General features: G+C 35.9%; 4 protein-coding genes across 4 annotated transcripts; 3 read left to right on the plus strand and 1 right to left on the minus strand.

Moving 5' to 3' along the window:
* Nucleotides 1-7,797: 7,797 nt before the first annotated feature.
* Nucleotides 7,798-8,805, plus strand: LOC132637115 (uncharacterized). Its single transcript, XM_060354258.1, has one exon. It carries the CDS (start codon nucleotides 7,798-7,800, stop codon nucleotides 8,803-8,805), a length of 1,008 nt encoding a protein of 335 aa, XP_060210241.1.
* Nucleotides 8,806-9,002: 197 nt separating this feature from the next.
* On the plus strand, nucleotides 9,003-10,103 carry LOC132637116 (uncharacterized). The gene has a single exon (XM_060354259.1). The coding sequence runs from the start codon at nucleotides 9,003-9,005 to the stop codon at nucleotides 10,101-10,103; it is 1,101 nt and encodes a 366-aa protein (XP_060210242.1).
* A 1,241-nt stretch (nucleotides 10,104-11,344) lies between these two features.
* Nucleotides 11,345-12,350, plus strand: LOC132637117 (uncharacterized). The gene is made up of 2 exons (XM_060354260.1): nucleotides 11,345-11,429; nucleotides 11,497-12,350. Exons 1-2 carry the CDS (start codon nucleotides 11,345-11,347, stop codon nucleotides 12,348-12,350), a joined length of 939 nt encoding a protein of 312 aa, XP_060210243.1.
* A 6,253-nt stretch (nucleotides 12,351-18,603) lies between these two features.
* On the minus strand, nucleotides 18,604-24,366 carry LOC132635058 (FAM10 family protein At4g22670-like). The gene is made up of 11 exons (XM_060351275.1): nucleotides 24,136-24,366; nucleotides 23,982-24,033; nucleotides 22,698-22,862; nucleotides 22,531-22,618; nucleotides 22,337-22,417; nucleotides 22,165-22,229; nucleotides 21,433-21,573; nucleotides 20,788-20,904; nucleotides 20,459-20,704; nucleotides 20,193-20,250; nucleotides 18,604-18,951 (listed from the first exon to the last, which is right to left on the minus strand). The coding sequence occupies exons 1-11, from the start codon at nucleotides 24,243-24,245 to the stop codon at nucleotides 18,857-18,859; spliced, it is 1,218 nt and encodes a 405-aa protein (XP_060207258.1). The 5' UTR covers nucleotides 24,246-24,366; the 3' UTR covers nucleotides 18,604-18,856.
* Between the last annotated feature and the right edge of the window lie 1,256 nt (nucleotides 24,367-25,622).

Below are 25,622 nucleotides of genomic sequence, written 5' to 3' on the forward strand. Positions count from 1 at the left end.
TAAAACATGATCAATATCATTATAGGAGCATAATAAGCAACATAAGAAATAACATAAGATGGGAGATAGTAGCATCATCGTCATAAGCACTTACTTGCTTTTCATAGGGACTTCCCATTTCTAATGCGAGATTTTTTTTGTACATACATCCGTATTCGTATCCGTACTCATTTACATTCCGTATCCATAGTTGTATTCATATACATGATCTTATTCATATTCGTATCATATTCATATTCATACTCATATCTATATCATATACATATCCATGTCATATATATAGCATTTACATAGCATACCCGACCACGAAGGTTCGGTGTTTCACGTACTCGGCCATGGTTAGGCTCGGTGATCATACATACCTGGCCAACCAAGGCTCAGTTTTACACCTACCTGGCCCTACCAAGGCTCAGTGTTATCCTTACCTAACTGCAGTGGTGCGCGCGCATCGTCATATATATATATATATACATCTATATATTCTACCCGGCCATATAAGCTCGGGGTTTCATAATAGCCATACATAGGCACACATACATGTAAACTCATAGACATCTTTAGCATTATCACTACTATCATCGTCATCATTATCGTTATCGCTATTATCGTCGTCATCATTATCATCATCACTGTTATCGTCGCCATCATTATCGTTATCGCTATTATCGTCGTCATCATTATCATCATCACCGTTATCGTCGTCATCATTATCGTCGTTCATTACGTCTATCCTTATAGGATTATTCGTCATATGAGAAATTTAGTACAATCGTAATACATATAAAAAATTATAAGCTTTGTAGCTTTTTGAGGATAGAGTTGTCACACCCCATTTTAACCCGCAGATTAAAGTTAGAAGTACGACATATTGGAGATTCCTGTTTTTGTTGTTATTTTTAAGGAGTCGCCACCTAATTATTTACGGTGAATTAGGACACCTAAAGTTTATTAAAGTTATGTTTAAAGTTAACTCTGTTTAAGGTCTGCGAAACTTAAGATTCTAGGTAAGGGTTCAATTAGTCTATAGGGAAGGTATTAGGCATCCTATAAGACCCATTAACAATGGTTAACCGACCGGACTTATGATTAGTTAGGCTAAGTGTAAATATAGTATTATAGGAAAGAAAATAGCTTTGTAAATATGACTAAAGTTGTAGATAACTATGTGAGAATGCTATTTAAAATAAAACTTGTATAAAAATAATGATTTGTATAAAAGAGTATTTCTAATGTTATTTTGTAAACACGGCTTATAAATGTCGTCAAGGTTTTAAGACGAAAGTGTAATAGCATTGTTTAAAGTAATGCTCGTAGAAAATAGCAATTGCATAAAAGGGTTTTAGTCAAGAATAAACTAAAAGAAAGCGGGACATGTAATGTTTATATGTGGAGGAAATGACTAAAATTTAAAAGAGTTATTTGATAAGAGTTTTAAAGATTTATTCTAGACAAATATGTATTTCAATATGTATTTTCTTAAGTGTTGGAAGGAAACTAAATTGAAAGAGTCATTCATCGAGTTAATTTACCCTTTTTATTCCTTAAACGAGTTAGCAGTGTCAAATATGTAATGTTTTAAATTTTAAAGTAGTAAGGATGAATCTTGATTCTTTTAACTCAAATATGTAGTCATGTATTTTTGAAAATCAATTAAAATAACAGTATAGATACTATAGTAGTTTTAACAATGAAAATCAAGGAAGGTGAAATTTATGGAATTAATCATTGGTTTTCCTTAAATTACTACCCATCACTTCTAAAATTATCCCTACTAATTTCTTACTATTCATCTAAGCTAAGGAAAGACAAAATAAGAAAAATGTTAATCAAACAATACAAGTCAAAGGCACAAAATAAAGGAGTAAAGATGATTAAATGGGTTCAACCCATTTTGGAAATTGCTGCACTCTGTTTACTATTGGGCTTCGGCCCAGAAAGGCTTCTTTTTTTTCTTTTTTGTGTTGTTGTTGTTGCTATGGGCGGGCTGGATAGAGAGGAATCATGTTGGGCTTTTAGCCCAACGCCAAATACGGAAGAAAACGAGTCCCTCGGATTCGTATGCGAGATGATCATGCATAAAAAAATGAAAGAAAAAGGATTAGTACATAATCAACGAGTGAAGTTAAAGCATGTAAATGTACCTCAAAACAAATCAACAAGTTATTTGCGTATATTTAGGTATCTCTCATGCATACACATTCATAAAGAGGTATAGAAGGTAAACAGTGAAAGTCTTTCTCCCTCGTATTAAATTAAACGAGACTAGTGAAGATGCTTAAGAAAGTACGGGACGCTGTCATATATTTTCTATCAACAGCATCATAGTAAGTCAAAGTGTTTTGCAAGCTATAAAATGGTCAATTATACCGTATACAACAACCAACAGTTTTAATACCAATGCAGGGAGGGCAAATCCATGAAATACATAAATGATAGATGTATGGAAGAAAGGGGAATAAGAGGCAGCACAACATGTAACAAAAAATAGTAAAGCAACCACCAAACAGCAATCGCTGCTAAAAATAGGTATCAAATGAAGAATCGATCCAGCCAAGTATAGTAAACACTCGTTGGAAATTTTCAGCAGCCCAGTTAATTTAAAAGCAGCATTTTCAAACTCGACATTCAGTGATAACTCAGCTCAAAACAAAAACTGAAACTTAACGTGAACTGTGGCAGGAATTCAGTTCAAAAGGGAATAGTTCGTTATATCGTATTTCATAATTCATACACCAACACAAAGTAGAGCTAAGATGCTTACAAAATCAACTAAACAATGTTGAATTCTAACAAACAGAAACATAGAGCCGAGAAGTTGATTGAAGATGAAGCAGCAAACAGAAAACAGTATCCAAGAAATACTATCTTATTTAAACAGATAAGTGATCTCAGAAAACATTAAAAGCTAAATTAACAGCAGATCACAAGATTGTAAGCCCACAGTAACGCTAACAACAACCTGACCACATTCATAGGCATAGCCTAATAATCCTCCTGACATAGGATGCTAAAACAAAAACCATAGTAGGATCGTGCAATCAAATCCACTAATCTAAATGAGCCCCATACTACTCAACATATAAGGACCAAAATACATACAAGAGGAAGCATTAAATGTCCAGCAGGAGTCAGATTTTACAAGACCAGACCATCATTTATGCATTTTAAAAGTTGTTTGAGTCAACTAGGACTTTCATCGTCATGAAGAATGCAATATTCTGAACAACATGGGCAGAGAAACATAATGATGGATGAACACAGGACTTAAGCTAACATAAACTTCAACTAAACAAAGGACACATGAAGAACAAACATCATACTTTGGCACAAACAATAAAGGGAAGCCGATTTAGCTGGATAAACCGAGCAACATAAGCTTAATCTAAAAAATGGGAACTGAAAACATAGGGGACAGGGGAGTGATGAACATGTGAATAACTGAATTCAAAACTATACGTTAAACTTAATCAGCAAAGAAATAATGTGTCTGATAAATGAAGAAAGAGCACATTGATTGTATCTCAAATTATAAACTCTTTATATGTTAACTTAAAGTAGATGCAAGCACACCAAACAGTGAAAGGCATTCGTTGAGTATTCATCCACTAGTCCTCTAACTCAAGATTTAGTTATTCCTTATCACGAGAACAACAATAATAAAATTAACACAAAGCGTATTAGAACGAAATCATCACTTCTAGTAAAGCTTAAAGGGAACGAATCTGAATTTCATCTTCAGCTCGCGATTTACATGAAGTTAAATCCAAAACAGAAGTGGGAATAAGCAGGCACTAATCATCTAACTTAATGATCTAGCTAATTACGACTAGAGAACATGAAACAAAAAAGCTGCAAATGAAAGACATGGATGTTACACTAAGGAATACAAACGAGCAATCTAAAGGTACCAGATTAGAAACAAGCTAAACTAAACTAATCTAACTACATAAATTTACACAGAACAGAGCCGAACATAGAACATGAGATAGAGATCAGATCAAATCGACAAAGCGCATCGACATAGGTTATAGTCATTTTCATTATATCCAAATTCAAGTAAACTAATTAGGCACCCGAATACAATATTCAAAATAAATAGAGCAAAGAGGGACAATGCCGACCTGTTTTGGGTACAGTGAACGGGCGTCGAGGCCTCGAATCTAATCTCGTTGGGAACAGATTAGGGCTCGATACAAATGAGTCCGAAATATCTGTCGTGGTCAAAGTCCACCAAGACAGAGCGAATGTTTAACGGTCTTAAAGTTAGAACGATAATCGAACGATTGCAAGTTGTAAAATCTAAGGATTTCTGGCAAATTTGAGGCGATTAGAACTTGTATTTTTGTAAGGGAATTTTTTGTAGATTCCGGATCCTCTTTTCGTCCCCCTTCTCCTGATTCAACTAGGATTATTTATAGGGTTTTTTCTTCATAGAGATGAGCGGTGGTGATGATGAAAGGGAAAGAGAGGAGCGTGAGGCGTGGGGGACAAAGGTGACAGACTCATGGGGGTCAGCAGTATGGTGGAAGTGGCAGGGAGAACGTGGGGGGAGACAGGGGAGAGTGGGAGCAGGGGCGTGAAGAGAGAAGGAGAGGGAGGAGCGTAGTGGGGAGAACGTGAGGGAGAGAAGGGAGGAAGGGAGAGTAGAGAGAGAGGGAGATGTGCGGCGGGTGAAGGAGGGAGTGAAGGGATTAGGTTTTTATTGGTTTAGGAAATAGAAAGTGTGGGCCGGGTCGGGTGATAAGGTTTGGGCTAGACTGAACCGGGTTAGGTATTTGGTGTAGGATTTGGGCAGATATAATGTGGGTTGGGTATTAACATGTGGGATGATTAATTGGGTAGGGAAATGATATTATATTTGTATTTTGGGCCATTAATTTGGCTAAAAAATATTGGTCCTTCCTCCGCTATTCAATTATTTTGGGCATCCAAATTAATAACTAGTACAATATTTATTATGTGAAGATAAACAGTAATTAGTATATAGAAAGTAAGGATTTTACAAAGTGTTGTCTTGTAATTAATTTAACGAATCTGAACCCGAAAACGAAACGATGACTAACTGTTTAAAATTTGTGATAAAGTAATGCTCATAATGTTGAAAATAAAAGTAGTGATATTAATAGTAGTAGCAATAAAATATCGTGAAAAAATAAAGTATTTAGCTCGTTAGTAAATTTAAAAACCCGAGTAAATTAAATAAAAGAGGGACAAAATTGGGTGTCAACAAGAGTCATTTGGAGAGCATCATAGGCTCATAGAAGAATAGACATTTGGCCAAAGAACCATGCCTTATGAAAGAAGGGTTAGCCTTACATACCTTTTCCGTTCAACTATTCTATCACTTGCACGTTCTCCTTCAATGCTCACGTTTCTATCTTCATTAGAGTTATACTATCATTAGAAATCGATAATTAGCATACACGACTAAAACTAGAGAAAATTGGACAGCATCTCCTTTATTTATACGACTTCCTCCATATCATATATCAACTCCCAAACGTCAATAATACATTCACAATATCATAACGATAGTCTTTATTCTCCTACATTATCCATATTCTTCCATTCACTTCAAGTCACCCATATTCATGGTCATAGCACACTATTACATTCGCTCATATACAATGTTTATCCCATGTTCCCAATATCATTTATAACATGATTATATTCATAGCATATCAAGAATCATTACTCAACCCAAGCTATTATTCAAAAATGACACTATTCCCACATTCAAGATCCATTTTCTATATCCTTTTACAATCCAAGTGTTTCAACTTTTAAATACCTTTAGCAACATAAAAATACCATAAATATTACTTTAGATGTTGTAGGAATAAGCTTTGGGTGGAAATACTTCACTTGATCCAAAACCCTAGTTCATCTCCAATGAGATTTCTTGACTTGGATGATCTTTAATGAGTTTCTTACACTTGGTTTGCTTAGTTTGATGAAGTAGATCATAGATTTCTCTTGTGTTCTTGTAGATGAAGAGTGGAGAGGGTTTCTAGAGAGTTCTTGAAGTTTGGATGAAAAATGAAATGAAAATAATGACTTGGCCCCTTTTTAATAGCGTGAAAAATCTGATCTGTCGGGTAATTATACGAACACTTATACGGTCCGTATAAGTGACCATGAAATCGTGCCTATTTCCACTTGGTTCTGTGCTCATTATACGGCACATTACACGGGCCGTATAATTTTATACGGTCCGTATAAGTGATCGTAAAATCTCCTCTTCAACACCTTGCCTTTGTGACCATTATACGGCATATTATACGGGCCGTATAACTTTATACGGTCTGTATAAGTGACCGTATAATCTCACCCATGAGGGACTTCACTGTGACCATCCTGCGATCCATTATACGGACCGTATAACATTATACGGACCAAATAATCGACCGTATAACTCATCTTTTCACTGATCTCTTTCTTGTCACTTCGTTTGATCTCCAATCCTTAGGGAACCTTCTTAGCACTTGTTTATCACCTCATTAACAATCTAAGGGACGTTATAACTCTTCTCCAAAGCATCATTAAGTCATCATTAACTCGTTACTCATAATTCCTTTTCGATACCTATCGTATGCCTTGCCTTCTCTTGGCAAACTTTCTTCTCTTATCTCGAATGCCTTTGAAATCTTAATTAGGGTCATCAAACGTCATTCCTTACTTATTGAAATATCGCATACTCGTACTCTTCGTTAGTTTATTCACTGTGCATCAACAAAAAAATTTCCGAGGTGTAACAGTTTTCATCTACTGAAGCATGCTCATCATTTGATTCTATTGATCAGGTGAGAATTGTGTTCCTTTACCATCAGATTGGCTAGGCTTTCCTGAAGATTCAGTCCTAGTATCAGCTTGAATAGTTGGACCCTGAACACTTTGAGCACAAGCAGCAGTTCTTCTGTACTGGTTTTGATTTTGGTTGGAAGAATTGTTTAGAAGTGTGGAACCATTATTAAGACTGTTGAGATATTGGAGTTTTCTACAATTTGCAATGACATGACCAGGTTTCTTACAATATCTACAAAACAAATTGTTGTTGTTTCTGTGGTCTCTCTTGTTGTCAAAATTCACCTTGGTTTCTAGTGGGTAAGAACCTGAATAAGGCTTCTATAAACCAGTAGAAAAAGATGCAGCATCTGTGTTGAAAGAGGCACTCACATTGTGTGCTTCTAGTTGACTTTTATCATTGATCAACATAGAATATACAGTATCAACATCAGGTAATGGTTTAATCATCAAAATGTTTCTTCTAACACCTGAGTATACTTCATTCAAGCCCATTAAAAATTGATGCAACTTTTGTTCCTCTTCCATTTTCTGAAAAGCCTCTTTGCAACCACATGTGCAATCAGGATATGTAATAGAATAAGCAAGCTAACAGTCACTACTACTAATCGGACTTTCTCTCTCTACTCTGTAGGCGTACGATTAGCGTGCCAAGCTAACATACGCCCATCGGAAAATAGGGCGGGGAAGACCACGCAAGGACACGACAGTTCCACTATCGGAGTTTCTATCTGGTGGGGGAGGCAAACAAGCACGGCCAGGCCATGGTGGGGAAGAAGTTACCAAGCCTAGACCCATATCAGACAAAGCGAGAGGAATGGGGATGCAGGGGAAAATAGCAGCAGCAATTGGAGGGCCGTCTGTGACGCCTCGAGCAGGGCTTTAGAAATTGAACCCACAACAGTAACACCAATCGTCAATCATCCAGCAGAGACAAATGTTGGAACTCAATTGAAGGGGGTAGCGCGAAGAGGTAACCCTAAATCTATTTCCATGGAGGCTTCTAGTAGCGAAATTCAGAATAATGGGGTACAATATGCCGATGGGAACCCTATCCCGGTGACGACGCAAAAAGAAGAACTAGCAAAAACACAAGCTTCGTGGGCTACCCTTGTAGCAGGAAACAAGTATGCCTCCAAAGGTATGACTCTTACATTCATAGCCCCTGTAATAGAAAATGGGGAGAAGATTGTAGAGTTACAACGAGCAGAAGTGGCCAAGGGTACTGAAAAGTGGAATAAGGCTGTTATACTGTATGTGGTGGGGGAGGACCCAAGTATAGGGGCGATAGAAAGATTCATTGCAAGTGAGTGGAACTTTGTATCGAAACCTACGATATACTACCATAATGAGGGGTATTTTGTGATCAAGTTGAACACACTAGAGGAGAGGAATGAAGTCTTGTATTCCGGGCCATATACCCTCCGTAGAAAACCTGTGATTATTAAGGCATGGACACCTGAGTTCAATTTCCATGAAGAGGTGTTGAAAACCATTCCGGTGTGGGTGAAACTACCAAACATACCATTGAATTGCTGGGAAAACGAAACTCTAAGTCGGATTGGAAGCAGCCTGGGGATTCCAATATATGCAGACGACTGCACCTCCAAAGTGGATCACATTTCCTATGCTAGGATTTTGGTAGAGATGGATATTACGCAACCACTCCTGGATAAGGTGAAACTCAAGGATCCGGAGAGGAAGCTATTTGAGCAAATAATTGCATATGAATGGAAACCAATGTATTGTGGAGTATGCTTAATGTTGGGGCATGACTGCAACAAAGGCCAGCAGCAGAACGCCCCTCGTACGCAACCACAGATGATCCAGCAGTCTCCAGTCAAAGAGATTCAGAAACCCCCGCAACAACAAAGGAAGAAAAATGCACCTCGAAAAGAATGGAAGTCATTAGAGCAAGGGGTGGCAGAGGCAAGCAGCAACCAGGGGCCCACAGCAGCTGCAAATAAGGGGTATGAGCAGGGTGAGGATCCACTAGGATAGGTCAACGATGAGAATTGGCAGGTGGTTGGGAGCAAGTCGCCTAACAAGGGGACTCAACCAATAACAGCTACAGGAAAGGCCTTAGATCCGAGAGGCAAAACTAAAATACATCCTAAACCTGATAAGCACACGATGAAGACGAAGGAAGTACAAGGACAAAACAAGGGTCATGATGGCCCTCCCCCTCATATTCTTAAATGAAGCTAGTTACCTGGAATGTTAGGGGACTAAATAAAGTTTATAAGCATGGAGAGTTAATAAAGTATATGAAGGGGAATAAGACTAGTATTATAGCAATCATAGAGCATAGGGTGAAAGAGAAGTTTGCAGAAAAAATAGTAAAAAAGATCTGGCCATCTTGGATGTGGTGTCATAACTACCCCACTGATGGGAAAGGAAGACTTTGGGTATTGTGGGACCCAAATGAGATTCATTTTGATATGGTAGGTTGCAAGGAGCAGTATATTCATGGCACAGTTCTGGCACATGCTATGAGGGAAAAATTTAACTTTACAGCCATATATGGATTGCATACAGTTGAAAAGAGGAAAAGTTTGTGGACTGATTTGCTTAGCTTGCAGCACAACGTACAGGGCCTTTGGATTTGTATGGGTGACTATAATGCAATGCTTGCACTAGAGGACAGAGTAATGGGTAATCCTGTGGTGGAGGCAGACATTAGAGATTTCAAACAGTTCCTAGTTGATGCTGCTATGACTGAGATGAGGACTGTGGGGAGGGATTATACGTGGACCAATGGACATGTACTGAGCAGGATTGATAGGGCCATTGTGAATTCAAACTGGATACAACAATATCCCCAACTGGAAGCCACTGTGTTGGACCCTTATTTTTCTGATCACTCCCCTTTATGTGTCAAATTTGATGACCTTCTGATGAAGCCCAAACCATTTAAATTTTTCAACCACCTAACACAACACCCCGAATTTCTTAATCACGTCAGATCAGCCTGGGGGACTCAAACAGCTACTAGGATGGCACCAGTTTGGAACAAGCTCAAACAAGTTAAATTGGCACTCAAGAGCCTAAACAATACTGAGTTTGCGGGGGTCGACACGAGGGTAAAGATTGCTAGGCAGCAGTTGAAGGATATACAAGAGAAGATGAGAAGCATGAATACCCCGAGTGCACTGTTTGGGTCAGAGAAAGAACTAAGAAGGCAACTGGAGAAATGGAGTACCATTGAGGAGAGTGTCTATAAACAGAAGTCCAGGGTGCAATGGCTCAAATTGGGGGATTCAAATACTGCTTTTTTCCATGCCTCAATAAAGAATTGAGTCAGCCAAAACATGATCAAGAGCTTGGTAAGTTCAAATGGAAATGTGATCAATACAGAGAAGGGGATTGAAGATGAAATTATAGGGTTCTATAGGACTCTATTGGGATCCTCTGCTAAAACACTGCCTGCTATTAATTTAGTTGTTATGAAAAGAGGTAGAATTCTAGATAAAGCACAACAATTACACCTCATTGCTCCTATACAGGCAGCAGAAGTCCTACAGGCTCTCAATGGTATAGATGACCAAAAAGCCCCTGGGTGTGATGGGCTCAATTCCCACTTTTTCAAAAAAGCATGGCCTATTATAGGTGATGATGTAACTAAAGGTGTCCTTCACTTCTTTGAGTCTTCAGAAATGTGCAAGCCTATAAATGTCACCTCAGTCACCCTTATCCCAAAGGTCAAACACCCCACGACCATTAAAGAATACAGGCCTATATCGTGTTGCTCAGTCATATACAAAATTATCTCCAAAATTCTGACAAACAGGCTACAAGGGGTAATGGATGGGCTGGTAGATAGCAGTCAAGCTGCCTTTGTGCCAGGGAGAGTGATTATCGATAATATTATCCTTAGTCACGAATTGGTTAAAGGGTATGGGAGGAAAGGAGTGTCCCCTAGGTGCATGATCAAATTGGACATGCAAAAAGCTTATGATTCTGTGGAGTGGCTATATCTTGAACAAATTCTAACTAGCCTGAACTTCCCTAGTAAATTCGTTAAATGGATTATGACTTGTGTGAACACTGTTTCCTATTCTATTCTCATAAATGGGTGCCCCACAGAACCTTTCAAAACACAAAAGGGACTTAGACAGGGGGACCCACTATCCCCTTATCTGTTTGTCCTTAGTATGGAGTATCTTGCAAGACTTTTGAAGACACTTCAAGACGATCCTAACTTCAACTACCACCCCAAATGTGAAAAGCTTAATATAGTACAATTGGGGTTCGCAGATGATCTCCTATTATTTTGCAGGGTTGATCTTGGCTCAGTACAGATGGTATATGACTGCTTTACTTATTTTTCAAAGGCTTCTGGGCTGGTGGCCAATGCTAGCAAAAGCTCAATTTATTTTGGAGGAGTGCCTTCCCAGGAATAGGAGCAAATCATACAAGCACTTGGGTTTTCTAGGGGTGAACTCCCGTTCAAATATTTAGGAGTTCCCCTAAGCACAAAAAGACTATCTATCACTCAGTGCTTACCTCTAGTGGACAGAATACTTGCCAGGATCTGTACATGGACTTCCAAATTTCTCTCCTACGCAGGCAGGATGCAACTAACAAAATCAGTGTTATTCTCGATCCAAGTGTACTGGTCATAGGTATTTGTACTACCTAAGCAGATTTTGAAATTGATTGAGGTGAAGTGCAGAACTTATCTCTGGACAGGGAGGCCGGATGAATCCAAAAAAGCCTTGCTAGCTTGGGAAACAGTCTGCACTCCTAAAACTGCCGGAGGATTCAACGTAGTGCAGCTAAGGACATGGAACAGAGCAGCCATATGCAAGCTCCTGTGGTGTTTAAGCAATAAAAAGGACAGATTATGGGTTCGCTGGATCAATGCCTATTATGGGAAGTATATGCACGACTGGGCCGTCCCTAAGCAAGCCTCATGGGTGGTTCAGAAAATTATCAAGGCAAGAACGTATATGTTGGACACTGGGTTGGATGTAGAGGAAGTACTGGGATGGTCCTCTTTCTCTGTAAAGAATATGTATGTACAAATGAGAGGCAATTTTCAAAAAGTCCATTGGAAGAAGCTCACTTGCAACAATGCTGGTTCTCCTAAATGGATTTTTGTGCTAAACCTGACTGCCCAGAACAAGCTGCTTACTAGGGATAGATCGGCTTCATGGGGGATCACTCAAGATGTTATATGTCCCCTATGTAATGTGGAGAATGAATCTGCAAATCACCTCTTCTTCGCCTGTGCATTTTCAGAAGGTATTTGGGCTACGATATTGGCATGGCAAGGAATTAGAAGGAATGTGCTCGAATGGAAGGATGAAGTACAATATGCTACAACAAGGGCAAGTGGTAACTCGGTCAGTGCTTGCATCTATAGGATGTCTATTGCTGCGAGTATATATCAAATTTGGGCAGAGAGAAATATGAGGATTTTCCAAAGTAAGAGCGGGAATCCAGATCTCATAATTAGACAAGTCATCCGAGAGGTTGTTGGAAGAGGAACCATGAGAGCTCGTTTAGCTAGGAAGTTGGAGGAACTGAATTCCTATCCCTAGCTTGTGTATAGAATATAGGTACTGGTGCCAATTGGAGGAACATAGATATCAAGAAGTACAGACTTAGGGCCTTCTGTCCAAGTACCGCACACTTTTGAGAATTGCTTTGTAAAGTGTTCATTTGGTAAATAATAAAATTAGTTACAAAAAAAAATAGAATAAGCAAGCTCACCCCATAATTTCTTTAGCTTAGAGAAGTATGAAGAAATATTGGAGGAACCTTGGGAGACTGAAGCAATTTCTTTCATTATTTGGTGCACCTTTGTACCATTTGCCTGACTATATCTCCTCTTAATGTCCTTCCATAACTGATCTTCAATCTCTGTATACATCACACTCTCCCTAATTTCAAGTTCTAACCCATTCAAAATCTAGGCAAGAACCATGTCATTCGCTCTACACCAAGGCTCAAAATAAGAAGAGTGTTGATCTGGTCGATCGACTTAGGGTTCCATTCACCATACCTAATTTGTTTTTACAGGATAATCCTATCAACATACTCCTTCTTCACCCACCATAGCCAGTTCCATTAAACTTAGAAGTAACTAAGATGGTGCCTGGACTGTCAGATGGATGTAAATAATAAGGGTGTGAAGATTCGACAAAAAAATGAGTAAAACCATCACTAGATGCTGCAGCATTCTCATTGAGGTTCGTATTAGCATTAGTAGTAGCAGTAGCTATCGGAGTTGAATTTCCTCCTAGAGTAGTATTATTTACTGGAGTAACCATGTTGAAACAGACAATATCACATATATCCACACGAATCAACAAATATTGGAACAGTAACGCACCACAAATCAACACAAGTCAACACAATAGTCGAAATAGGGACAATATCAACACAAATCAGTTCGAATTAGGGCACTACAACCAAAATTGATTAAAAAAAATGCAGATAGTACCAGACAAATATGCCTTTGAATCAGCTATTTATGAACGAATGAAGTGAAATCCCCAATTTCACGGTTGAAGAACAAGGTGATTCCAGAAATCCTAATTTTCCATAAAGAAATCAACGAGTCTGATAGAAATATGTGAAAACCCTAACAAGGCTAACATCGATCGAAAGAGGAAACGAAGAGCTGTCCAAATCTACAAAAATCTTGATCTGATACCATGTTACAATACGGAATCATTGAAGAAGAAAGCAACAAAATCGAATTTGGGGTTGGAGAATATAGAGAGAGAAAGAAGTTTTTATTTCTATTGTTACAAATGAACCAACCAAGTTTGTTTCTGTACACAACACTATATATATACACAAGTCATAAGTGTTAAATGAATTAAACTAGAAAGGCCTAAGTGTACAAGTAAAATATACAGGTAAACTAACTAAACTAAGTATTAAAACTAAGTATTAACACATACACAAAAAGATTCTCTCTTATTTTTTGACGAAATTTGATTTACTTTTATGACCGCGCAAACCGCTGAAAAATTGACTAGTTCCACATATATTTCTAAAGATAGAATTTAATTGCATGTATCTTCTGAAAATTTTGTGTATTTTAGAGTTGCAACTTTGCATTACTTGGCTGCAAGCCTCAAGTTATTCATTGGCGTATGCATAATTTTATATAAGCAATGTAGATTTGTTATCACAGCCCGACTTTATGTGAGTTGTGAGATTTTACTTTATGTCCCAAGACATGGTTTTACAATATTTTGAAGTGATGTCGACACATCTTACATATATAGTTGTCTTTTTAAAAAAAACTTTTTATGTATATATTTAGTGATTTTGTTTTGCGGACATTAATTGTTGCATGATATGTACCACTTGTAGTAAACTACTATTTCTATAACCTTCGGCTTTTCCACTTTCCCCTCTCATTCTTTTCACGGCTCACCTCATCTAAAAATCTAGTTAAAAAGATATTATAAAATTGAAAGGGGAAAAAAAAAAGAAAAAAAAAAAGAAGAAGAAGAAAGGACACAATATGATGAGCGTATACCATTTTTAGAGCATCAAAGATGAAACTTAAATTAGAAGTGAAAGAAAACTTAGGACCATAATTGGTGTTATTTAAATTCATAGCATCATCTAAATCGAGTTTCATTGTTCATTACTTTAATAATCTCCTCCAATGCAAGAAATGTATAGGCAACAATTACGTCATAATGGCTTAAGCACTATATTAAAGCGATTCATTAGCTAACTAATTGCAACATTAATACATTAAAACGTGGCTGTAAATATTGAAGTCCAATTGTATTGGAATTCCACTATAGTCGGACGGCAGAACGAGATTAAGCAAAAGTGACATTAACTAAAGTTAATGATGTCAACGGCAGAACGAGATTAAGCAAAAGTGACATTAACTAAAGTTAATGATGTCATTTGTATGTAATGCATACATCATTAAACCAAACAAAACACTCATTAAGTCTTACTAATTAAAAACATAGGAATACATGCTAAAACTATTGTATTCCTTTTTTATAGTTGTTTTTCTTATTAACTTTATTGAGGGGACTCTAAGCCCACTTCAAGAGTTTTCAAGTAAAGGCCAGATTAAGGTCAATTCCATAATTAGTGACTTAATGACGAGATCCTAAAGATAAATTTGTTGAATGCTGATAGATGGATTGGAGTTGATGGATTTTTGTCTCCAAAATACACTAATTTTATTTGTAGTTAGTGCAAGGGAATCATAGGAAGTGATTTATGTTCGTCACACGTGCGGTTTACACGCTAATTGTTTCACCCATTATTCAAGACACTATGGCAAGCTATAAAATTCGTCATACTTTTGCTTTTGCCTTTTTCTCTTTGAGTTAAATACTAAAGATACTACAGTTATAATAAATTTCACTAATTTAGTCATCCAAAATATATTTTTCCTCGACTTTGTACCAATCAAACACTAGTATATAAAAAGAAATATAGCAAATAGTGGACCCCTATTTTTTACTAAATATACAGTCGCTGTCACACCCTTTGAAATTAATCATCGTGACTAAAAGAAACATCATGAGCAGATAGGAATACATAGAATCAATGTGAGTCTAATTTTACTTGATTGGTTAATGGTCAGTCTCACCCTTCCTTGAGATTTGGCAGTTGAAAGAAAGTACACCTTTATCTTTGAATTTTGATGATCTTGTTGGAAAAAACCCCCGAAGTTTCACCTAACAAATGCCTCCCTGGTCATTCTTTAAGTTTCTCACTCAACATTCATATGGACTCCTACTAATTCAAGTACACGCTATCAGTCTAACTAATCCGAATTCACATCACTCTTATCTGCTTGGAGACCTGATTAATCCGTAATTCCGTATTCACGCTAAGTAAAACCAAAATCATTAAGGGTGAAAATTATTTTCACTCCCCAATTTTGCTTTAAAAATCAAATTCCCCCCTCAAGTATGAACAATAGACATTCTCCCCCCTTGTCCTATGCAATGTTTATTTTACCCTTAACATTGCCAATCCTTCATCTATGTATTACCTTTTTATTTTTGGGTGAAAATCATTTACACCCCCAACTTTACTTTAAAAATCAAACTCCCCCCTCAATTATGAACAATAGACATTCTTCTCGCCTTATCCAATGCAATGACTATTTTACCCTTGACATTTTAAATCCTCCATCTATATAATACTTTTTTATATTATATATAATATTTTTTCCTAGGTATTTATAAATTTTAAATTTATTTAAGTTCATTTACAATATGAGTAGAATAATACTTCTATGAATTTGTCACAAATATAGTGGGTATTTACAATTTCATTCAATTAATAAGAAGTATCATAAAAAATAGAAAAACTTCTTTTTTCATGGTCAGGTCAATAAAGTCATGAAATTCTTCATTTTAATTTTTTATAAAAAATGGATTTATCTTGAACCAATTTAATGACAGTACATGCATGAAATATGTGTGTGTAGATATTTATGTACATGCGTGTGTGTGTTTAACATTCACTTCTTCTTTTTTCTATTGTCTATATAAACATTTGAATTGTGGTTGTCATTAGTGGAATAGTTTTAAAATTATAATTAAATTTTATTTAAAATATAAATATATAAGTTCTGAATTGTTATAAAATTATTAACTATTTTTATATTACATGTATTGAAATATATTCATAAAATTATTATTATCTTTTATTTTCACATGTATAAATAGATATTATAGTTTTGATTATTATCAATAAAATTAGTTTATAATTATGCTCATTTATTTTATTATGGAACATCATTAACTTATATACTCAATTATTGTTTATCACTTTTCTTTTTTCGTCTCAAAAATAATATTTAACTTTTTCGTAGAAAAATTATTACATACACTAAAAAGATTAAAAAAAAATCTATTGTATATTAAAGAAGTAGAAAAAATGGTTAATAATATAAGGATAAAATAGGCATTTAAAAAAGTCAATTAAGATAAAGCGCGGCGGGGGGAGGGGAGGAGGGGGGTTTGTGGGGTGAGGAGGGAATGTCTATTGTTCAAAGTTGAGGGGGAAGTTTGATTTTTAAGGCAAAGTTGGGGAGGTGTAAATGATTTTACCCTTTTATTTTTTTTATAAAATTTATATTTTTAACCTAGGTATTTATAGATTTTTATGTAAATTTATATTATAATTAGAACAATCCTTTTATGAATTTATCACAAAATGTAATGTTACTTTTTATGATTGATATTTTAATATTACATGCATTAAGTATCTATATTATATTATGTATGTAAATGCATGTGTGTGTATATATACACACACATATTCACATATTACCTGCTACTTTTACATATATATATGTATACATATATTTAAGTTTCACTTCTCTCTTATTCTCTATTGTCAATATATAAATAAGTTTTGATTATCATTAATGAAATATTTTAAATTATAATTTAAAATTCATTTATAATATAAATAGATAATCTTTTAGGAATTTGTTATAGAATAAACCTCTATTTTTATTAATTATTTTGTATTACCTGCATTGAAATATATTTATAAAATTATTATTACCTATTATTTTTACTTGTAAAAATAGCTATCAGAATTTTGATTATTAATAACAAATAAAAATTATTCTTCTCATTTATTTCATTATAGAACAACATGAAGTTATATACTCAACTAGTATTTCTCACTTTTCTTTTTCAGTCTCGACAATGATATTTATTTTTTTATAGAAAATTTGTTACAAGATAAAAAAATCATAATTTTAAAGAAGAAAAAACAAAAAGACAAATTGACAATGTAAAGGTAAAAGAGAAATTTGAAAAAGTCAATTAGGATAAAAGGGAGAAAATGACTATTGTTCAAAGTTGAGGTAGGAATGTGATTTTTAAAGTAAAATTGAGGGGTGAAAATGATTTTTACCCGAATCATTAAAGACACAAGTTCATTTATCAAATATTTTTCTATTTCGGGTTCAAATGATTGAAGTTGGTGGAAGGACACAAATATCGAAGAATGACGACATCAGAACGCCATATTATTAAATGTTATCTTCTATTTCAATTTCTCGAATTTGAAAATAAAATCCTTACATCTGAATTTTTCATAAATAACATCAATTTTTGTAATAACATAATGTATTTTATTTTAAGAAAAACTTGCTCACTTATCCAAATAATTAACAATTTCATATAAAATGAGACAGAATGAGTCAGTTCTGTCAGTTCTCTCCACATACATGATCAATACTATACAAAAGAATACCACTAGCAATGATTCACCTCTTATAGACCAAAGACCTTAACTTAGCAAGCCAACTTCAACTTGGAAATCTTAGGCGATTATGACCTGCTTAAAGCTTTCGAAATCTAACTTATTTTAAATGATTTCATTTATTCCTATACTATTAAGGGAATTGATTTGACATATGGTATTCTCTTACTACTCGATGCGGACCTAAAACAGAACACATGCTGGTTTGAGTAAAGTTTGGCACGATTCATAGTTTTACGCAACCCATCCAATGTAGCAAAAAACTGGTCTTCTAAAAGGCTGGTCAGGCCTTCAACCGCATGTCCAATTCATGAACCAACTGCTTATAACTCAGAGCCATAAACAGTCCGTGTCAGCATGCTCTCGCAGATTCCCTTGTCAGTTGATAACCCTGCCTTTCTAGGTACCACACCCACTTTTTCATGGCCCCATCAGCTACAGTGCTCACTGATATTTCACCCCCACTATCTAGCTACTCGACCAGTACTTAGAAGAAATCTCACATTCAAAGCTGACCATCAGATCATCAATCACTTAACTTGCAAAGATTAGACAGCTAAAAGATCCAAATCGAAAGCATTTTTTGTATAGCAGGATACCACTCACTAGTAGGAAAGCTAAGTTGATAGTTAGCAATAACAAGTCATCTATAAAAACATATCAATTTCAATTATCAACATTGCACAACAGATACTGTGAACCTAAACTTGGATTAGACACAATCTTGGAGCATGACTCTGAGCAAGCTTACGATAAATCACATGTTCTCTATCAAAATCTAGATACGGTACTCACAAAAGCCCAAAAGCTCTCACTAATTTCCAGCAAATTTGCCCATCATTTTCGCAATAATAGGAGCAACCTTAGGATTTGCTTGATGCTTGGCCAAATTAGCAGGGTTCTTCATCACTGCAACATACCAACCACATTCAGTAAGAGAAAACCATGAAACTAGTATATCTCAAAACACCCATAGTATGTGTAACACTGAAGTCTACAAGGATGCAATTTCGCAAATCTACTGCAAGTTATTATATGCAATTGATCAGCAACAATGATAAGAGACTACACTTCCTAGAAACATTATATATGATCCTAACCACTTTTTTTTTTTTTTTAATGACATGGGAACCCGCAGCCAGTACCCTTCGGGTGCGCACAGGGTAATCCAGCTCCTGTGCAATAGCTCGCAAACCACACAGGAGAGGTAACCCTAACTAGGCAAGCCCCGTGTGACGAGCTCAACCCAGAAGGCAAATCCTCTGCTGCCGTAGGCAGGGGGTTTCGAACCTGAGAACTCCATTATGAAAGCCCCATGATCAACTATATTAGCTCAACTGTTACTCTTCTTCTACTTGATCAAAAACGGTAACTCATGCAACAGCTACTTAACATGTTTGCCTCCTCTTTCTAAGCTTAATGAGATAAAGGACAAGCAAAGAGATGCGGAGAATATGTTTGTCTGTGATATATGCAACAGAACTCTCTAAAGAGAAATTGATATTCTCTTGCTCAAATTTCTTTAGTTTGAGGGTAATTAATATGCATGCTTGACCATCTGCTGTTGCTAATTAATTAGATTTCGTATAGGAGATACACAACAATCAAGCAGCCTTGTGGACATTTTCCTTTTCTGTTGTTTTTTCCTTTTGATATGGACCTCACAGGTCCTATCAAGTGGCATAGATATATTTAGATAACCATTGAAGAATCAATTTATTGGAGGTGTTCAGTTTTTTAACTAGAAAAAAAAAGAAGACGATTCGAACAGACTTCCACTGATTGGACTGGTTGTTAATAAGCTGGTGATAGCATCAATTCCCCTTAGCATGTTTATACCGTGTTGATGCATCACATGTGATATTTAACCATCAGACACTAACGAGCATATTTAGGAGATGTTCCAAAATAGTTAATCTTCCAAAATATAAAGCAGTATGTAATTGTTATTCAATACGAAATGAAATAGATACGTTGCAAAGCTATGTGAACTTTATAGTATATAGTAAATATGTGATAATTGATAATCATCTTCAAGTGAAACAGCTAGATGACTTGTCAAGAAGTGAAATGCCTTAATTATCCAAGCAAACCATGTGAGAGATAACTAGAATAGACAGGCTAAAAGGTTAGGACAAAAAGGAAAGTACCATCTTGCAGGGCAGCCATGACATCTGGATCCTTGAAAGCCGCCATTAACTCGGGGTCCTGCTCCAGCCAAAAAAATGAAGGATATTTTAGTTTCTTTGCTATGGACAAACAGTGACTTGAAAGATTCATTTACTATAACAGCAATGCAAGATTTATCTTTTTTATTTGAAATAAATCTTCACCTAAGATAATACCTTTGTACAAACATTTACATTAAGACCATAATTTGCTTCAAAAGTAAACATACAAAAGCAGTTATACTTACATTTAATATTTTGCTGTAATCCATGCCCCCAGGCATACCTCCAGGCATGCCCCCAGGCATACCTCCAGGCATGCCCCCCATGCCAGGCATACCCCCAGGCATGCCCCCCATGCCAGGCATACCTCCAGGCATGCCCCCCATGCCAGGCATACCCCCAGGAAAACCTCCTGGCATCCCACCGGGGAAGCCACCAGCTCTCCCGCTTGATGAGGATTCTTCTTGCTTCTTGGCCTTTTCATAAGCAGCCTGAGATACAAGGCATAAACGAATATTAACATGCAGAAAAGGTGCCACTCAAACATAAAACCAAACAAGTAATTAAGGGTTACCTGAGCTTCAGCCTTTCTTCTCAGTCTCTCACGCTCAATCTTTCTATCTTCTCGTTCTTTGCGCAGCCTATCATACTTCCTGCGGTGTTCTTCAATTCTATGTGCATTTGGCTCAACCTATGATAGAGACAACACATACTTGACAATAATGACCATAGAAACTTCAGCAAAATGAAACAAGATAACAAGGGCCTATGCCTGAGTCATGTGGCATCACCCCAAAGTTTTTAAACAAAAAACAGGCCACCTAGCACTGCAACTTAACCACATAGATGTTCTGAGATCATTAACTAGTTTGGCCAAGCTTTTGAGAAGTCAAAGGTGCTTATTTTAGGGAATTAAGGCACATAGCCAAGATTTTAGGAAAAGAATAAGCGCTTTTAAGAAGTAGTAGATGTTGTTTTTCAAAAGCGGAAGTCAAAAGCGGAAAAAAGTAACTTTTCCCCAAAGCACTTTTGGAACCTCACCAAGCAAAATTAATGTTCTAATATTGGCAAAAGTTTTTTTCGACTTGGTCGACCAAACACAAACTACTACTCTCCAAAGTGCTTATTCGAAAAGCACGTTTGAAAAAAAAAAAACACTTTTTCAAATAGCAGATTTTGAAAGCTTGGTTATACTTGCTATATGTCACAGGAAGCAAACCTTCTTAAGCACAGCACTTATTTCTTCATCATAGTCCAGCTTCGAAGCCAAGTGAAGATCCTTAGCAGCTGCCTCCCATTGTCCCAGCATGGCTCTTGCAATGCCACGAGTTTTGTAACCTTTAGCAGAATCTGGGTTTATCTGCAAAAACAGTCAAGTGTCCATGATCTATTGAACACAAAATTGCAGCTCACTGCCTCTACATAAATACCAAGTGATCCAAAAAAAATTCCCTGAAATGCGATGCAGGACAAAAGAAAAAGAAAACTGCTTTCACCAGAGTCATGTTATCTACTTTTTCAAATTGTAACTGATATTTATACATTGTCTGACAAAAGCATTTAAAGGATAAAAAAGAATGATTTCCATAATTACCATATTAGGAAATTCAAAATAGGAAAATCAAGAAACATTCACGGAAGACTTATAATGTATTCAGCCACATAAAATACGGATTAACTAGGAAGCATGCAAATCTAATGCCTACATGCCTCCACGTCCGCCACAAGAATGGAAGAGCATATAAAGAGGATATGCATGATAACTCAGGGTATTTTCCATATAAAGCCCGCAAGAAATATTACTTGGTCGTTGAATTTTTTTTGGGGTGGGGGGAGGATAAAGCCACTCACTGCAATTATCGTGTGACCTTATCAAAAAAATATTTGTGTAATTAAAATTGACGCATAAAAACAGCCAAATTCATGTATTAAATCTGATAGCAAGATCAACCTCCAACGCTGCAGTTGCATCTCGTATGGCAGCATTTGGCTTCTTCATCTTGATATAAATACTAGCTGTGTAAGACAAAAGCAACGAACTGTGAATAGTTGAATGCAAATGAATACTCGAATAATAAAAAATCAACATCAATAACCACTTTGAAAGCAGGTGGCAACTGTACCTCTAGTAGCATACATAATTGCAGATTTAGGATTGAGGAGAACTGCCTTTGTAATATGCTCAATTGCATCTTCTAGCTTACCTGATGAACACAAACAACAAAAGTGAGTGACATGATGCCCACTGATTTTGTGAACACACAGATATGCATGCAGAACATATAGACATTGAACAGCAGATATTGAACAGCATCACCTTCAGAAATTGCTTCCATGGCCTGAGCTTTGGACTCCTGAGAAGCATCGCGGCTTTCTTCAGTCACCTCCACAGAAGAGTCTCCCATCTAGAAAAACATGTAAAAAATAAACATGAGCCTCTAAACCCAAAACAGAAAGCAAATGTTAATCAGTCGGACAGCAGACCTTCTGTGGCTCATCATTGTCAGGTTCTACAGTGTCACTCTCATCAAGCTCAACATCAGATTCAACTATCTCAGGCTCCTCCTCTTCTTCAACTGTCTCTTTCGTGTTAGCATCGTTCTCAACATCATCTATCTCGTCATCACTCTCATCCACCACATGAGACTTCTGCATAGCAAATGTTAGATCAACAGGACAATATGAAAACCAACAAGAGCCGTATAACTTTCCCATTACCCCGTATTTAATGAGAAACCATGGACCATACTGATACAATAACTTTATATATATATATATATTATATATATATATAATGTGGACACTTGCAGTTGCAGGTATGTAAAGAAAACCATCATCAAATCAATTAATCAATCAACTGCACCGCACTCCCATGCTAGTTGTGTTCTACATCCATACTACATTTCACCCTATTCAAACCCATTTCACTGCAATACAGTCAGTACTTTGTCTTTTATAGCATATTAGAAGTTTCCTAAACATCACACGTACCTACCTAGAGGCTGAAGCTAAATAAGTGTAACAACAACTCAGCCTTAGTCCCAGCTCGTTAGGATCCTTCGCTTCCATTATAACAACATACCCAGTGTAATCCCACAAAGTGGGGTCTGCAGAGGGTAAAGTGTACGCAAACCTTACCCCTACGCCCCTACCTAGGAGGTAGAGAGGTTGTTTCCGACAGACCCTCGCCTCAAGGAAAACCAGTTCAAAGCAGTACGGAAAAGGAAGTTGCGGAAATGAAGAAGCCGTGGCAAAATACTACAGAAAGCATGACATAACATTTTGAACAGTAACTAGAACAAACTAATAGCTAATCATCAAAGTACAAGAAGCAGCAAGAAACTAACAGGAATAATGCTACGACTACTAGAGATTATAGGTCTTTTAAGACAACCTTATTTCATGTAATTTTAGGACTAAGTTTTTCGGAAAATAATAGGTCGTAGATTCTCTTTGCTCAGTCAATATCCACACTGTATTCTGTGTTTACGTGTATATATTAACTTTTGAACACCCTCAATAAATTATATTTAGCTTCTTTTTTCGAACACCCTGAATGAAAATTCTAGATCCGCCACTGTATTCTTTGCAAAAAACTATAATCAAACACAACTCCAACTTCAAAAATTCCAAATAAAGTGAAAAATATTTGGCTTTCATAGCCAAACACCTAATAAGATTTTACAGAATGATTATTAATTAATTCAACAAATAAATAGCCTAAACTACATTATCTCAAATTCAGTACGGAATATTCTAAAAAATTACCGCTTTGTAATCTCCGGCATCGTAAGCAGATGGAGGTAATTTACCACCGAGACTGCAAAAAAAAAAAAAAAAAAAAAACAAATAAATTGAATAATTTATTTAAGGTTACAAATAATTAGCACTATTATTTTGAAATGGAAATAAATAGCGGTACCTTTCAATGTAGTCACGGAAAAAGGAAAGTGAAGGATCAGAGAGAATAGAAGGATTGGACTTGCACTGTTCGACGAATTGCTTCAATTGATTCAACTTTGCTTGCTCCATACCCCTTTTTCAAATACGATTTTACAGATTCAAAATATTTCAAATACAGAAACTGAAAAGCAAACTATGCCTTATGCTGTGTTAGGGTGTGACGCGAGGACTCAAGCTGACTGGGTTCTTCTAGCACCTTCTATTAGTCTCTCTCCTAATTTTTTTATTGAATAAGAGTAAAGGTGGAAATTAATAATTAATTATATTTTAATTTTTTAAATTAATAATTATTTTGGACCATATATTTTCAATAAGGACTACAAGTAAAATGGATCAGAGGGAGTATAGTGTAATAACAAGTGAACAAAGTCTCACTGATCATCTTTTATTGAAAAAACATCACTTGCTTGATTTTTTAGATGAAGTGTGGCAACGTAACTTAATTTTTTTTAGTCACTTTGGACTTTTGATTGCTTTTAGGATATTTTCTTGAAGTTAAATATGAATTTGTACATTTACTTAAACTTTAACGGTTAGGGTTAATTGCTTTTATTGGTTCATATGTAGTGTTAGAAATTGCTCTATTTAAGGTTTAGTAGTTCAAATTTTCTGTTAATTTATCTATTAACTCAAACAATTATGCCATATATATATAGATACCAACCAAAAACTTTACTATTTTTTTTTTTTACTATTTTGATAAAAGATTTGCAATAATTGATTCTGGATATACCTGCAAGCTGCAATGCATCTATAATGAGATTATATAAACCAGATAATAAAATTTGAACTCTTCAGAAAGATAAAAATCAAACAAAAGGATAAACAAAAAGGGTATAGTTGCACGAGATTTTGTTGTAAGTTTAACTTTTCAGAAAAAAACAAAAATCAAGAAAGAATAAATAGAAAAGATATCTATGTTAAAAAAAAAACACTCATGAGTATAGACACGTTATGCGACGCGGCGGTGTACACGTGTCTCCTATAGCGATTAGGCGGCGTAGGGAACTCTTTCTAATGAATGAATCCGAAGCGGAGGAAAGATCTAAATTCTATTCTTCAGCTTGTTCTTGTTACGCCGGTATAAAATATTATTAAAGAATTCGCTTTCTATAGCTTCTCTTGCTTTGTTTTTATATGCATGACAAAATATATACTCCTCTGTCCCAATTTATGTGATACTTTTCGCTTTTTGATATTCAAATTTCTTAATTTTGATCACGTACATAATATCTTTAGTGTTTCGAAATAAAACTTACGTATTTAAACACAATCACATAAATTAAGATGGAGGGAGTAAATATTGTTGGTCAGATTATCAAGAAAGAACCACTATATATCTAGGTTAAATTTTCTCTAAATCACAAAAAAGGAAGAGGAAAGTATCAAAAGTGATAAGTTGGTATTTTACCAACTTATCTCTTCTTTAATCTTATATTTTTGCTA

The sequence above is a fragment of the Lycium barbarum genome, chromosome 4, assembly GCF_019175385.1.
Source record: "Lycium barbarum isolate Lr01 chromosome 4, ASM1917538v2, whole genome shotgun sequence".
Lineage (NCBI taxonomy): Eukaryota > Viridiplantae > Streptophyta > Magnoliopsida > Solanales > Solanaceae > Lycium > Lycium barbarum.